This window comes from Tachysurus vachellii, chromosome 15 (genome assembly GCF_030014155.1).
Source record: "Tachysurus vachellii isolate PV-2020 chromosome 15, HZAU_Pvac_v1, whole genome shotgun sequence".
Taxonomy (NCBI): domain Eukaryota; kingdom Metazoa; phylum Chordata; class Actinopteri; order Siluriformes; family Bagridae; genus Tachysurus; species Tachysurus vachellii.
Genome location: NC_083474.1, coordinates 21,263,109 through 21,278,151, shown reverse-complemented (window position 1 = coordinate 21,278,151; position 15,043 = coordinate 21,263,109). Strand labels below are relative to the sequence as shown.

Below are 15,043 nucleotides of genomic sequence, written 5' to 3'. Positions count from 1 at the left end.
TCGCGGCTGCAAACCTTCTCCTTAAAGGAGATACCGTCGACAGAACAACGCGTTTTCTGCCTTAGCTAATCTCTATTCTAATCGTGCCCAAATATTGATAAGTTTTACGATGAGGAAATAAAGATTGTGTGAGTGTATTGAATGGTGCATGTGAGTGTGTTCACGTCCATATGGTTACAGACATTTGCTTTAAAAATGTGATATTTTTTTTTTTGCATTCTATAATAAACTGACAAGCTCGTGTCGTTGTCTTAAGTGCTTTTTATTGGTAATTAATTTATTGTTAAATTTGTTCCTCACTGCTGCGTATCGCGCGGCTCTCCTGCTCCGTTTTTGTTATTCGGCGGAGGCCGTCTGTCAGACGCTGTATGTTGATACACCTCCAGTCAGCAGGAGCAGCTGAACAGGCTGCTGAAGGCTACAAGCTCATTAACACACTACTGAACATCTACAAGGTGACCAACAAGGTCAAAGTGTCAAACATTTATGGAATAAAAAAACTCATGTCCTGAAGTGATTTATTTCCCTTATTCCTGCTTTCACTTATGTTAAAGCGGGGTTGGGGGTTCGATTCCCGCCTCCACCTTGTGTGTGTGAGTTTGCATGTTCTCCCCGTGCCTCGGGGGTTTCCTCCGGGTACTCCGGTTTCCTCCCCCGGTCCAAAGACGTGCATGGTAGGTTGATTGCATCTCTGGAAAATTGTCCGTAGTGTGTGATTGTGTGAGTGAATGAGAGTGTGTGTGTGTGCCCTGTGATGGGTTGGCACTCCGTCCAGGGTGTATCCTGCCTTTATGGCCGATGACGCCTGAGATAGGCACAGGCTCCCCGTGACCCGAGGTAGTTCGGATAAGCGGTAGAAGATGAGTGAATGAAAGAGAGACTTATGTTAAAGCAGCAGTAAACAGACATTCCCTCACCAGCATCTTTTTTCTTTTTTCTTATTGAAGATATGATGATATAATTATTATAATATTAAGATATTATGATATTATAATTATAATGCAAAAAAGCAAACATGGCTTCGTACATAACCGAGAAACCGACACTGGAGACTCCTTCCATACCTGTTAAACCTCTCCTTACAGAAGACGCCACCTCGACACCCTCCTGAATGAGCTGTTGCTATGGAAACAATGTAAAAACAATAGGTTGGTTAATTACATAGAATCCGACTGCACTAATGAAGATGTGCTGTAATGAAGCTTTCCTCACTCTATACCACAGCGATCATCGTACCATTGAGATCAGTGTAGATCAAGTGGTTTAAGTGTGTTTTATAAATTATATACACACGTCTGTATCTTGAGGAGGGAGCGAGGGCTTCCAGATAAGAGCCGTATCTCAGGGAGTGTCCTGTCTTGGTAATGTTCTCTTATGTAAATCATAGTTACACAGAGACTTCTGGTTTATTGGCTTCCAGAAACCGCTTTCAATACACCATCACCACGGAGATGAAACTTTTTTTTATTCATTTGTATTAGTTTCAATAAGAACGTAATACAGACGAAAGATGAAAATATTGTGAATTTGTGAGCTTTTGATATGTAAGGTGTAAAGATTAAATAAATAAATAAACATGTCCTGAAATCCTTCTCGACTGCCTGGATTTAAGTGCCCTTGTGTTTCTGAGCTTTACAGCTTTATTGCCCCGGTTGTATGCCCCAGCCCGGTGTATTCCCGGGTCCAAAGTGCCACCTCCTGGCTGTGATACGTCTCGTTCCTCCTGGAAGCTGCTTTCTTACCTGATATCCTCTTTGGATACATTATCTAATGTGCCGTGACGTTGAACCCAGAGCTGATAAACGTTTCCTAGCACGCTAGAGCAAAGTCAAAGTGCCATAAAGAGAACCATGTCTGTCTACGTCTAACATCTACATTGACGTCTTCCTCGTTCCTGTCCCTCCTAAAGATCTGGGACTCTTACAGCTTCTTCTGCTTGGAAGTGGCAGCAGTTCGGGACGTCTTCGTGTAAAGGAACGGCACCTGGTCCTTCGTGAAGAAATAATGATCTCAGGAACTTATTTAGAAACTTTATAGCTAGATTTAACTATAACTGGTCAATGTTCAGTGTGTAAACGGGGTTTAGTTTCTCTGTGTTTTTTGTCTGGAGCGAGAAATCTCAATGGTGCTGCTGAGCAAGGTGTGTGCTATCCTTCTCTCTTCTTAATGTCAGTGATGGACCAAGTGTTAAAGTCAAGAACTTTTTGTCTACAGAAAAGAAAAGAAAACAAAAAGCTTTATTTTGTCAGTGAGAGTGTACAGAAGGTGAATATAATAACCTCAGGTTCACTTAGAGATCGTTTTTAAGCATAAAAAGTTTCTTTCAGTCTAATTTTGTAAAATTTGTGAAAGGAAAAAAAAATCAACATTTAATTATTTCTATTATGATTTATGAATATTTCCTTTGGACATGGATATTGTGTCAGTTTATATTTATATTTCTCTTAAATGTATCCGCAAAATCATTTCAGAAACGAAACAAATATTTAAAAGCTTTTGAGTTTTAAATTAAGTTTCAGTGACACGTTGAGTAGACTCGGGAAATGTGAGCCATGAAATTGGAAGAATTTTAAATTTCAGTTCAGATCTCAAATGAAATTAAATTTAGTTTTATTTCTATAGTACTAGCTTCACAAAGCACCTTCACAGGAATATATTAGAACAAAAATGACAATGTTATTAATATTTATTCCTAAATAAATACTTTTTTATTTTTTTTAAGATGTTTTTTTTTTTTTAATAAATATTTTTAATTTTAGTTGAATTAGTTCCCCGGGTTTTTTTTTTTTTTTTAAAGTGCTGCGTTATTTGGTTTTGTCGCGATTTTCCTACACGAATGTGGACGTAAACATCTGTTACCTGCAGTGTCTGTATCTAATGCTTGTCTATAGGGTGATTATGTCTGGATGGACTCCGGGGTCGGGGTCCCAATCGGGGCTCGTGTGAAAATGTTAGACGGCAAGAAGGTGCTTCTGCTGGACGATGAGGGAAAGGTAAGAACGTGCGGATTTACTCTCTATACTGTACATTTCTATACAGTTCGTTCCACGCTGCTTTATCAGAGGCTTAAATGCAGGAGGTTAAAACACTTAACCTAGTAACAAGCTCCGAATTTCACCACTTTCTCATGACTCAATCAACCACCACTCTTGTTCACAGTCTAGTAAACTCCCGGCTTGGTATAACCTCCGGTAATTCCCTTCTTATTGGGCTTCCTCACAAAACCCTTCATAAGCTGCAACTTGTTCAAAATTCTTCTGCCCGCGTTATTACTCGTACTTCCTCTATCCATCATATTACACCTGATCTGGAACAGCTTCACTGGCTTCCTATTACTTTTCGTATTAAGTATAAAATTCTTCTTCTAACATTTAAAGCTATCCACAATCTTGCACCTTCATATCTTCTCGATCTTCTTCATACTCCAAAACAAACTCGTACTCTTAGATCTTCTTCTTCCACTCATTTCATTGTTCCCTCTGTCCGTCTTGTGACTACGGGGAATAGAGCTTTCAGTTACTCCGCACCTCGGCTCTGGAACTCACTTCCATCTGAACTCCGTAATATTGATTCTCTTTCATTATTTAAATCTCAGCTTAAAACTCATCTGTTTAGTTTAGCTTATTCTACATCATAATGTGTACTGCTGGTCTAATTTGTATCCCAGTGTAGCTACAGTATTCGATTCTGATGGTCTTTGTTGTTTTTTGTACGGTGACCTTGAGAAAGGCTCCTTTAAATTAAATTTATTGTTATTATTATCTGTGACCTGAGATAGTTCGGATAAGCGGTAGAAGATGAATGAATGAATGATTATTATTATTATTATTATTATTATTATTATTATTACTTTGATTCACCAGGATTTGATTTATTTAACACTAGACACTAGATATTTAAAATGATGTTCAGTCTCTGACTGCTGGAAACATCTGAAGGTGACTTGCTGTGGTGTTTAGATGGAGCAGATCGCCATAAAGATCACGACTGGATGAGTCATCAAGATTCTCTACACTGTTTTCTCTAAAATGAAAAAACAAATCATATAGAAACAGTTCTCTCTTCTCGAGTGGTGGATGTTTCTGCTTTTGGAAGCAACATTATATATAAATCTCCTTCTAAATGAACCATTTTCACAAAATAGCTCAATAATGAGCTGTTTTAGTGAAACTACTAAAGGCATGTGGTATGTGGTAGCCTAGTGGTTAAGGTGTTGGGCTAGCAATCGGAAGGTTGTGAGTTCGATCTCATGGATAAGGGCCTCTGCCAAATGATGTAAATGTACTGAGAAACTGTCGACATAGATACAGACTCTGATGCTAAAATCTCACAGTTTAGCTGATACATGCTAATTTACCAAGCGTTAGATAACAGTGCACTAGCAAACTGGAGGTATGCCAGCAGCAAGCAGGGGCAGAAATTAATATCTCATCAGTTATCTACAGTAATAAGCTAGAAACTCCATAAAGCAGCAACGCAAATCTGAGCTTTTGGTCGGTGTGGAGTCTAAATGAAAGTTTTAATAACTACAGTCGTGTGAAAAAGTGTTGGCCCCCGTCCTGATTTTTTTATTGTTTTGATGTTTATCACACTTTAATGTTTCAGATCAAACAAATTTAAATATTAGTCAAACACAAGTAAACACAACATGCAGTTTTTAAATGAAGGTTTTTATTATTAAGGGAAAACAAAAACCAAACCCACACGGCCCTGTGTGAAAAAGTGTTTGCCCCTAAACCTAATAACTGGTTGGTCCACCCTTAGCAGCAAGAACTGCAATCAAGCGTTTGTGATAACTTGCATTGAGTCTGTTACAGCGCTGTGGGGGAATTTTGGTCCATTTATCTTTGCAGAATTGTTGTAATTCAGCCATATTGGAGGGTTTTCGATCATGAACCGCCTTTTTAAGGTCATACCACAGCATCTCAATAGGATTCAGGTCAGGACTTTGACTATGCCACAAGTCTTCATTTTGTTTTTCTTCAGCCATTCAGAGGTGGACTTGCTGGTGTGTTTTGGATCATTGTCCTGCTGCAGAACCCAAGTTCACTTCAGCTTGAGGTCATTCATGGTTCCATTTATGACAGCAAGTCTTCCAGGTCCTGAAGCAGTAAAACAGCCCCAGACCATCACACTACCACCACCATATTTTACTGTTGGTATTATGTTCTTTTTCTGCAGTGTTACTTTTACGCCAGATGTGATGGGACACACACCTTCCAAAAAGGTCAACTTTTGTCTCGTCAGTCCACAGAGTAAGTCTTGGGGATCATCAAGATGTTTTCTGGCAAATCTGAGATGAGCCTTTATGTTCTTTTTGCTCAGCAGAGGTTTTCGTTTTGGAACTCATTTTTGAACACTGACCTTAACTGAGACAAGTGAGATCTGCAGTTCTTTGGATGTTGTTGTGGAGTATTTTGTGACATCTTGGATGAGCTGCGCTCTTTTGGGGTAATTTTGGTCAGCCGGCGACTCCTGGGAAGGTTCACCACTGTTCCATATTTTCTCCATTTGTGGGTAATGGCTCTCACTGTGGTTCGCTGGAGTCCCAAAGCTTTAGAAAGGGCTTTATAACCTTTTCCAGACTGATAAATCTCAATTACTTTCTTTTCATTTGTTCCTGAATTTCTTTGGATCTCAGCATGATGTGTATCTTTTGAGGATCTTTTGGTCTACTTCACTTTGTCTGTCAGGTTATTTAAGTGATTTCTTGATTGTGAACAGGTGTGGCAGTAATCAGGCCTGTGTGTGGCTAGAGCAATTAACCACAGGTGTGATAAAACACAGTTATGTTATGTTTTAACAGGGGGGCAAACACTTTTTCACACAGGGCCATGTGGGTTTGGGTTTTGTTTTCCCTTAATAATAAAACCCTTCATATAAAAACTGCATGTTGTGTTCACTTGAGTTTGACTCATATTTAAATTAGTTTGATGATCTGAAACATTAAAGTGTGACCAACGTGCAAAAAAAATAAAAAATCAGGAAGGGGGCCAACACTTTTTCACACCACTGTAGGAAACCCTAGTGTTAGTTTTAGTGTTCAGTAAGAGTGGTGTAGAGTCATATACAGATTTCCAATTTCCATGTAAATTTAGACTTAAAGTAACTTTTCAAATTGCAAAATATATTTTAGTGTTAGAAAGATATTTCTAATATAAATTTGTACCAAATAAATAAATAAATTAATAAATATGTGCTTGTTCTTGGCTCCAACTTTCCTCAGTTAATGTTAGCTAGTTAAAGTAGCGTTTCCGTGGTTACTGTGGAGTTTCTTCCTGAGGTAAGAGGAAATCAGATCTCCGGCTGTTTCATGCGACTGACAGGATAAACTCGACTACACTAAAACACCATTCATTTCTGTTTTGTTAAAAAAAAATAATAACGCATTTATAAACAAGGGAGTTTGTTAGATAAGGACATTAATTGTAGATTTTGTAATAATGCTCTAAAATATGCAGTGTTTGTGGCTGTGTAACCTCTAAAAACAGCTTTACTTCCTGGTCTGTTCTGTGTGTTTATGACATGGTGAACGATTCGGCCGCTCGTTGATTTCGAAGCTGTAGATTTGCTCTACATTATATTCTGCCTGTAGGAAGTGAGTGTGTGTTTAACATCTACCGTGTTTTCCTGTTACGCTTTGTAAATGTTCGTGTGTTTATTGAGGTGTTGTGAAATAAACATTTGTTTTGTTGTGCATTTTATACAAAAGCTTTAATATACAGTGTATTTGCCTCCTTTGCTCTTCTCTGGGCTGTGAATGTATTTATTTAGACCGTAGACTGTATAGACTGTAGACTGTATAGACTGTATAGACCGTAGACTGTATAGACCGTAGACTGTATAGACTGTATAGACTGTAGACTGTATAGACTGTATAGACTATAGACTCTGGACTGTAGACTGTATAGACTGTAGACTATGTAGACAGTGTAGACTGTATAGACTGTATAGACTGTAGACTGTATAGACTGTAGATTCTATAGACTATAGACTGTATAGACTGTATAGACTCTGGACTGTAGACTGTATAGACTGTAGACTATATAGACTGTAGACTGTATAGACTGTGTAGACTGTATAGACTGTGGACTGTATAGACTGTAGATTCTATAGACTGTAGACTGTATAGACTGTATAGACTCTGGACTGTAGACTGTATAGACTGTAGACTATATAGACTGTATAGACTGTAGACTGTAGACTGTATAGACTGTAGATTCTATAGACTGTAGACTGTAGACTGTAGACTGTATAGACTGTATAGACTGTAGACTGTATAGACTGTAGACTGTATAGACTGTATAGACTGTAGACTGTATAGACTGTAGACTATATAGACTGTATAGACTGTAGACTGTAGACTGTATAGACTGTATAGACTGTAGACTATATAGACTGTATAGACTGTAGACTGTAGACTGTATAGACTGTACAGACTGTAGACTGTAGACTGTATAGACTGTAGATTCTATAGACTGTAGACTGTAGACTGTAGACTGTATAGACTGTATAGACTGTAGACTGTATAGACTGTAGACTGTATAGACTGTATAGACTGTAGACTGTATAGACTGTAGACTATATAGACTGTATAGACTGTATAGACTGTAGACTGTAGACTGTATAGACTGTAGACTGTATAGACTGTATAGACTGTAGACTGTATAGACTGTAGAATGTATAGACTGTACAGACTGTAGACTGTAGACTGTATAGACTGTAGATTCTATAGACTGTAGACTGTATAGACTGTAGACTGTATAGACTGTAGACTGTATAGACTGTATAGACTGTAGACTGTATAGACTATAGACTGTATAGACTGTAGACTGTAGACTGTAGACTGTAGACTGTATAGACTGTAGACTGTATAGACTGTATAGACTGTAGACTGTATAGACTGTAGAATGTATAGACTGTACAGACTGTAGACTGTATAGACTGTAGATTCTATAGACTGTATAGACTGTAGACTGTATAGACTGTATAGACTATAGACTCTGGACTGTAGACTGTATAGACTGTAGACTATGTAGACAGTGTAGACTGTATAGACTGTATAGACTGTAGACTGTATAGACTGTATAGACTGTAGATTCTATAGACTGTAGACTGTATAGACTGTATAGACTGTATAGACTCTGGACTGTAGACTGTATAGACTGTAGACTATATAGACTGTAGACTGTGTAGACTGTAGACTGTATAGACTGTATAGACTGTGTAGACTGTAGATTCTATAGACTGTAGACTGTATAGACTGTATAGACTCTGGACTGTAGACTGTATAGACTGTAGACTATATAGACTGTATAGACTGTAGACTGTAGACTGTATAGACTGTACAGACTGTAGACTGTATAGACTGTAGATTCTATAGACTGTAGACTGTAGACTGTATAGACTGTAGACTGTAGACTGTATAGACTGTAGACTGTATAGACTGTATAGACTGTAGACTGTATAGACTGTAGACTATATAGACTGTATAGACTGTAGACTGTAGACTGTATAGACTGTATAGACTGTAGACTATATAGACTGTATAGACTGTAGACTGTAGACTGTATAGACTGTACAGACTGTAGACTGTAGACTGTATAGACTGTAGATTCTATAGACTGTAGACTGTAGACTGTAGACTGTATAGACTGTATAGACTGTATAGACTGTAGACTGTATAGACTGTAGACTATATAGACTGTATAGACTGTATAGACTGTAGACTGTAGACTGTATAGACTGTAGACTGTATAGACTGTATAGACTGTAGACTGTATAGACTGTAGAATGTATAGACTGTACAGACTGTAGACTGTATAGACTGTAGATTCTATAGACTGTAGACTGTAGACTGTATAGACTGTATAGACTGTATAGACTGTAGACTGTATAGACTATAGACTGTATAGACTGTAGACTGTAGACTGTAGACTGTATAGACTGTAGACTGTATAGACTGTATAGACTGTAGACTGTATAGACTGTAGAATGTATAGACTGTACAGACTGTAGACTCTAGACTGTATAGACTGTAGATTCTATAGACTGTAGACTGTAGTATAAAACACTCACCCTGAAGTCATATATTGCATGTGCACAATTACCACAGCAATTTCCCAACAATTACAGCTTTCCATTTATTAAATACCGTTTAAATTAAACTGCATGGACATATCATTCATGTGGTGGAACATATGTGATGTTCTGACTAACATTATAGCAGCTATAAAGCGTCGTTCCCTCACTAGTCTCTGTTCCAGCTTTGCTGACTGTTCCACAGCCCTGATCGTCTCCTTACGACAGCAAAACTTCACCATATCAACAGTTACACACCTTTTCTTCAAACCTGGTTCATCTGAATGCGCTGTTACTATAGAAACAAAATCTGTGCTTTCTGTCAGATTTATAAGAATGCATTGCTGTGTGCTTTATTCTTTATTCAGCTGTGTTTATCAGCTCAGATGTTTATACTTTGGCATTCGAATTTGAGTACTGGAGTAGTTATTCTGATATTGATCGGTTTATAATGGTGTGTGTGTGTGTGTGTGTGTGTGTGTGTGTGTGTGTGTGTGTGTGTGTTGATGGTGTTTAATTTCCTAATTGTGAAGCACTCTGTTGGTTTTAAAAGTACTTTGTAAATAAAGTTGGGTCAATTTGAGATGTAAACTCTAGTAGGTGTGTGTTCTATTTGCTGGGTGTTTTTACATGCTGTTGCGGCTGTGTTCAGGAGCGGAGTGTGTCGGCGAGCGAGCAGACGTCCCTCAGACTCATGCACCCCACGTCGGTGGAGGGAGTGGACGATATGATCAAGCTGGGTGATCTGACCGAGGCCGGCGTGCTCAGGAACCTGCTGATCCGACACAAACGGGACAGCATCTACGTAAGCACACTCATTCAACAGAACCTCAAAATTCGGAGGTTTATGTTTCAGTCACTCAGCCAGTTTAGTGATTGGATTGAACTGGATGTGATGCACAGCAGTTTTCTAACAATTCCAATTTCTTACTATATTAAAGATCAATTAAAATTTATTTGTATAGGGCTTTTAACAATTGACATTGTCTCAAAGCAGCTTTACAGAAATAAGACAAAAGGTTAATATAAAGAATAATATAAAGATTAATATAATAATACAAAAAAAATCAAGATTAATATTAGATATATTTAAATGTGTATGTATTTATCCCCAATGATCAAGTCTGAGGTGACTCAGGTGACTTTGGGGAAGAAAAACTCCCTTAGATGGTAAAGGAAGGAACCTTGAGAGGAACCAGACTCAAAGGGGAACCTCATCCTCATATGGGTGACACTGGGGGTGTGATTATAAATATACAGTCTGATAAATGTTGTATTGATGAAGGAGGTTGTTGTCCTCAAAGGCCACATGGAGTTGTCATCTCCTCTTTAGTATGTCTGGATATTTCATGAAGCAGAGTCTAACTGGAGCTGGTAGATCTCTAGATGCCTCAGGATCCTCACAGAGTCGGCCTCATCTCAGCGGAGGTCCAAAACCTTCATGGCACAGAAGACAACAGGAGCTGGTACAATTTCTGGATGCTTCAGGATGGGTAGAAAGAGAGAAGCGGTAGAGAGGGATTAACGTAGCTGATGTTCATAATATTAGCAAGCACTAGATGGTAATGTGCATTTGGTCAGATGTATTAGAGCACAATATTATGGGATGTATTATGTGTACGCTTGACTAAAGAGATAAGTTTTTAATCTACATTTAAACTGGGAAAGTGTGTCTGAGCCCCGAACACTCAACATGTCCTTCTTATTTGCTTGATTACGGTTTACAGGTTAGTTCAGTAAAAAAAAACAATAAAACACAGCTTCTAAAACTTCGTGTTCTACATCTGACTGTCCCAAAGCGCTGACACCGAAGACTAAACTAAAGTTACATAAATCAAATAATCTCACAGTTACACACAGTTTATAAGCTGTTTATTATTATACATACACATTACGTGTCCTACGAGTCCCTGTGAGTGAGCTGTTGCTATAGAAACCATAAGCTATTAGACCCAGCACATTAATAGAAACCTGTGACGTGTTTCTCCTGACCAATCAGAACCCAGGATTCAGAAGCACTGTAGCGTAAACATGCTGCAGGACTTCGACCCTCATCAGCTCACCTGTGAGATTAAACAGTATGCAGCATTATCATCATTACCTTCACGTGTGGAGGAGCAGCTCCTTTAACTCCTTTATCATCCCTGAACTCTGCCCTCTCTACATTTCATTTCATTTCATTTCCTGTTTCTTCCAGTCACTCAGTTCATGGAGTGTTGATCAGTTGTCTGAATCTGGAGAAGTTCTGTTTAAATGAATTACTCATCATGAGGAAAGTGATACTGCGTTTATCTCCAGTTACAGGACATTTAATACCGACCCTCATCTCACTCAGCGCTCACTTTATCCAGTCTGAAGTCCTGAAATATCCAGGACTAATGCACCAACAATTCCAATCATTCATTCATTCATTCATTCACTCATTCACTACCGCTTATCCGAACTACCTCGGGTCGCGGGGAGCCTGTGCCTATCTCAGGCGTCATCGGGCATCAAGGCAGGATACACCCTGGACGGAGTGCCAACCCATCGCAGGGCACACACACACTCTCATTCACTCACGCAATCACACACTACGGACAATCAACCTACCATGCATGTCTTTGGACTGGGGGAGGAAACCAGAGTACCCGGAGGAAACCCCCGAGGCACGGGGAGAACATGCAAACTCCACACACACAAAGGCAGGAGGCAGGAATCGAACCCCCAACCCTGGAGGTGTGAGGCGAACATGCTAACCACTAAGCCACCGTGCCCCCCATGCTGATTTCATTTATGTTTTATTCTGCATGTATTACTAGTCTGACATTATTCTGAATTTATTCCTAATCTGATGTTATTTTGATTTCGTTCTTATTGTATTCCTGTTTTAATTTTATTATTATGCAAGGTTTCGGTTTTTTCCATCTCTGTTCTGTTTCCCCTCAATCAGACGTACATCGGCTCGGTGTTGGTGGCCATGAACCCGTATCAGCTGCTGCCCATCTACACGGCGGATCAGGTGCATCTGTACCACGGCCGGCGTCTGGGTGAACTGCCCCCTCACGTCTTTGCTATAGCAGACTGCTGCTACTACAACATGCGGAGAAAGCAGTGTAACCAGTGCTGCATCATCAGGTGAGCAGGAGCAACCTCGTCCCTGTGACTCGTATCTGACGCATTCGTTTATGGCTCCTGAGGTTAAATGGGGAAACCATCATAAAATAAATAAATAAATAAATAAATAAATAAATAAATAAAAACTGAAGCAGGTGGTTTGGTGTAAAAGTGAGAGACTTTATCACAGTTTTTCACTTGGTCAAGGTGAGATCATTTTACTCTTTAGGCCATGCCTCTGAAAGGGAGGGTTTATGGTGGAAATGTAATAATTTCACTTAAAAGATTCAGTAAATTTATTTTGTTTGTTTTTTTTAATGATTTTTTTGCCCAAGCAAGAAGTGATTTTATATCTCACAGGAACCTTCGCATACTTTCACACACAGAGTCAGGTTTTATTTTTTGCTTTTAAGATAAAAGTACAAAATTAAACAAGTTAACCTCACACTCGGGGGCACGGTTGCTTACAGTCTGACTCACACCTCCAGGGTTGGGGGTTCGATTCCCGCCTCCACCTTGTGTGTGTGGAGTTTGCATGTTCTCTCCGTGCATCGGGGGTTTCCTCCGGGTACTCCGGTTTCCTCCCCCGGTCCAAAGACATGCATGGTAGGTTGATTGGCATCTCTGGAAAATTGTCCGTAGCGTGTGAGTGCGTGAGTGAATGAGAGTGTGTGTGTGTGTGCCCTGCGATGGATTGGCACTCCGTCCAGGGTGTATCCTGCCTTGATGCCCGATGACGCCTGAGATAGGCACAGGCTCCCCGTGACCCGAGGTAGTTCGGATAAGCGGTAGAAAATGAGAGAGTGAGAGATTGTGTGATTGCGTGAGTGAATGAGAGTGTGTGTGTGCCCTGCGATGGGTTGGCACTCCGTCCAGGGTGTACCCGGTGTATCCAGGGTGTTATCTCCGTCTCGGGGTCACGGGGAGCCTGTGCCTATCTCCGTCCTCCGTCCTAAGATAGGCACAGGCTCCCCGTGACCCGAGATAGTTCGGATAAGCGGTAGAAAATCAACTGAGTGAGAACCTCACACTCTGAATGTGTCGGCTGATTTTATCCGTGATGAGGATAACATTGTGACCTTTTATCCATCTGAACTATTCCTTTAATGTGTCTGTGCTTTAGTGGGGAGTCGGGAGCAGGAAAGACGGAAAGTACGAAGCTGATCCTGCAGTTTCTGGCAGCAGTGAGCGGACAGCACTCGTGGATCGAGCAGCAGATTCTGCAGGCGAACCCAGTACTGGAAGGTAAAATGTTTGTTTTCATCACTTCCTGCTTTACAGTTCCGAACTTCAGCTCTCTGTGACTGAGGAGTTGGAAACATGAAACATGAACGTCAAGGAATTCTGCAGTAATTCACTTCCTGAAAGCATTTTGCTGTACTCTAGCACCTTGACTTTGTCCCTAGAACTTGCACTGAGCACTTTATCACCACTAACACTAGGTAAGGCTTCGTTTTGAACTCAAAACAACCTGGATTCCACAAGATAAAGGAAATATTCCTTTAATATTCTGGACTATGTTGATATAACATAATTCCAGCAGATTTTTCCAGGTTCTAGCACATCCCAAAGGTCTTCTACTGGTTTTAGATCCACTGAAGGACACCGACCTCATTGCCGTGTTCATGTAGTAGCCATTAGATAGGACACGGTAAATTGTTGCCATGAAGAAATGCAGATGATCAGCAACTGATTGATTGGTTTGAATGGCACCGAGAATAGATTCTCCACACATCACACCACCACCAGGCAGGATGGGATCATGGATTCATGGTGTTGGCACCATAATCTGACTATCTGTGTTCCTCAGCAGAAATCCATCATCAGACCAGGCTAGGTTTTGGTGATTCAGTGCCCATATGCAGATTCCTGTTCTTGTCTGACAGATGAGGAACCTGATGTGGTCTTCTGCTGTTGTGGCTGTTTCACCTCAAGATTTCGACAGAAATGTAGCGTGAATATCCGAGTTACTGCGGTCTTTCTGTCAGTTATCTCCAGAGCTGCTGCTCACTGAGAGCTGCCCCTCACCCTCAATGTTCTCTCTTCTGTGTAAACGTTAGAGACTGTTGTGGGTGAAAATCCCAGCAGAAGATTATCAGTTTCTGAAATGCTCAAACCAGCTCATCCGACACCAACAACCAGGCCTTGTTCGGAATCAGGCTTTCAGGGTGAAAAGTTATTAACCAAACGTTCGTAACCGTGGTGATGAGGAAGGAAAGGTTTATTATGAAGTCGGAAAGTGAAAGGCAAAAGTCTTGGGTGTGCTTTCATGGAGAAAAAACAAAAAACAAAAAAAAGAACAATTTGTAAAAATGTACAATGTTTTGGGCAAAAATGTTTTTTTAATTTACAAATTAATTGTTAAGATTTTTTTTTGTATTTTAATACATTTTTATTTGGATTTTTAAAAAATTATTAAATAGAAAATTAAATTATTTATTTATTTATTTATTTATTTATTTATTTATTTATTTGTGGTTTTAACATTGGAAATTTGTTGACATGAATAAATAATTAATTTATTATTAACTAATAAATAATCTATTTTAAAATTATTGATTGAGTTATTTGCTGAAATTATATATTAAGTTACCTAAAAATGAAAAATAAATAAATATATACACTATAAATATAAAATATTCCCACATCCCTTCCAACGTTCCCAGGATATATACTGGGAACACTGAGAGTGATGTAACGTAAAATAGTGCATTAAACACAGCCAAAAGGGACTGATCAGGTAAAACAAATTTACAGGGAAATGGTAATGAACAAAAGTGCAGATACTGAAAAAAATGCACCATGAGGTGAAGGTCCAATCAAATACTAAATGTTTCCTACATCCTACATTCCTAAATCTTTTGCT

At 39.4% G+C, this 15,043-nt stretch overlaps 1 protein-coding gene and 1 long non-coding RNA gene across 2 annotated transcripts in view; one reads left to right on the top strand and one right to left on the bottom strand.

Moving 5' to 3' along the window:
• Window positions 1-762: 762 nt before the first annotated feature.
• On the bottom strand, window positions 763-1,285 carry LOC132857867 (uncharacterized). The gene is made up of 3 exons (XR_009649608.1): window positions 1,237-1,285; window positions 1,065-1,122; window positions 763-805 (listed from the first exon to the last, which is right to left on the bottom strand). It is a non-coding gene; the product is annotated as an uncharacterized LOC132857867 (long non-coding RNA).
• A 580-nt stretch (window positions 1,286-1,865) lies between these two features.
• myo7bb (myosin VIIBb) overlaps window positions 1,866-15,043 on the top strand; it is a 47,459-nt gene continuing 34,281 nt past the window's right edge. Inside the window, exons 1-5 of the mRNA XM_060887624.1 lie at window positions 1,866-2,140; window positions 2,892-2,993; window positions 9,734-9,886; window positions 12,014-12,198; window positions 13,301-13,422. Coding sequence (XP_060743607.1) covers window positions 2,123-2,140; window positions 2,892-2,993; window positions 9,734-9,886; window positions 12,014-12,198; window positions 13,301-13,422 — 580 coding nt within the window. The 5' untranslated portion in view covers window positions 1,866-2,122. The remainder of the gene's footprint in view (window positions 2,141-2,891; window positions 2,994-9,733; window positions 9,887-12,013; window positions 12,199-13,300; window positions 13,423-15,043) is intronic.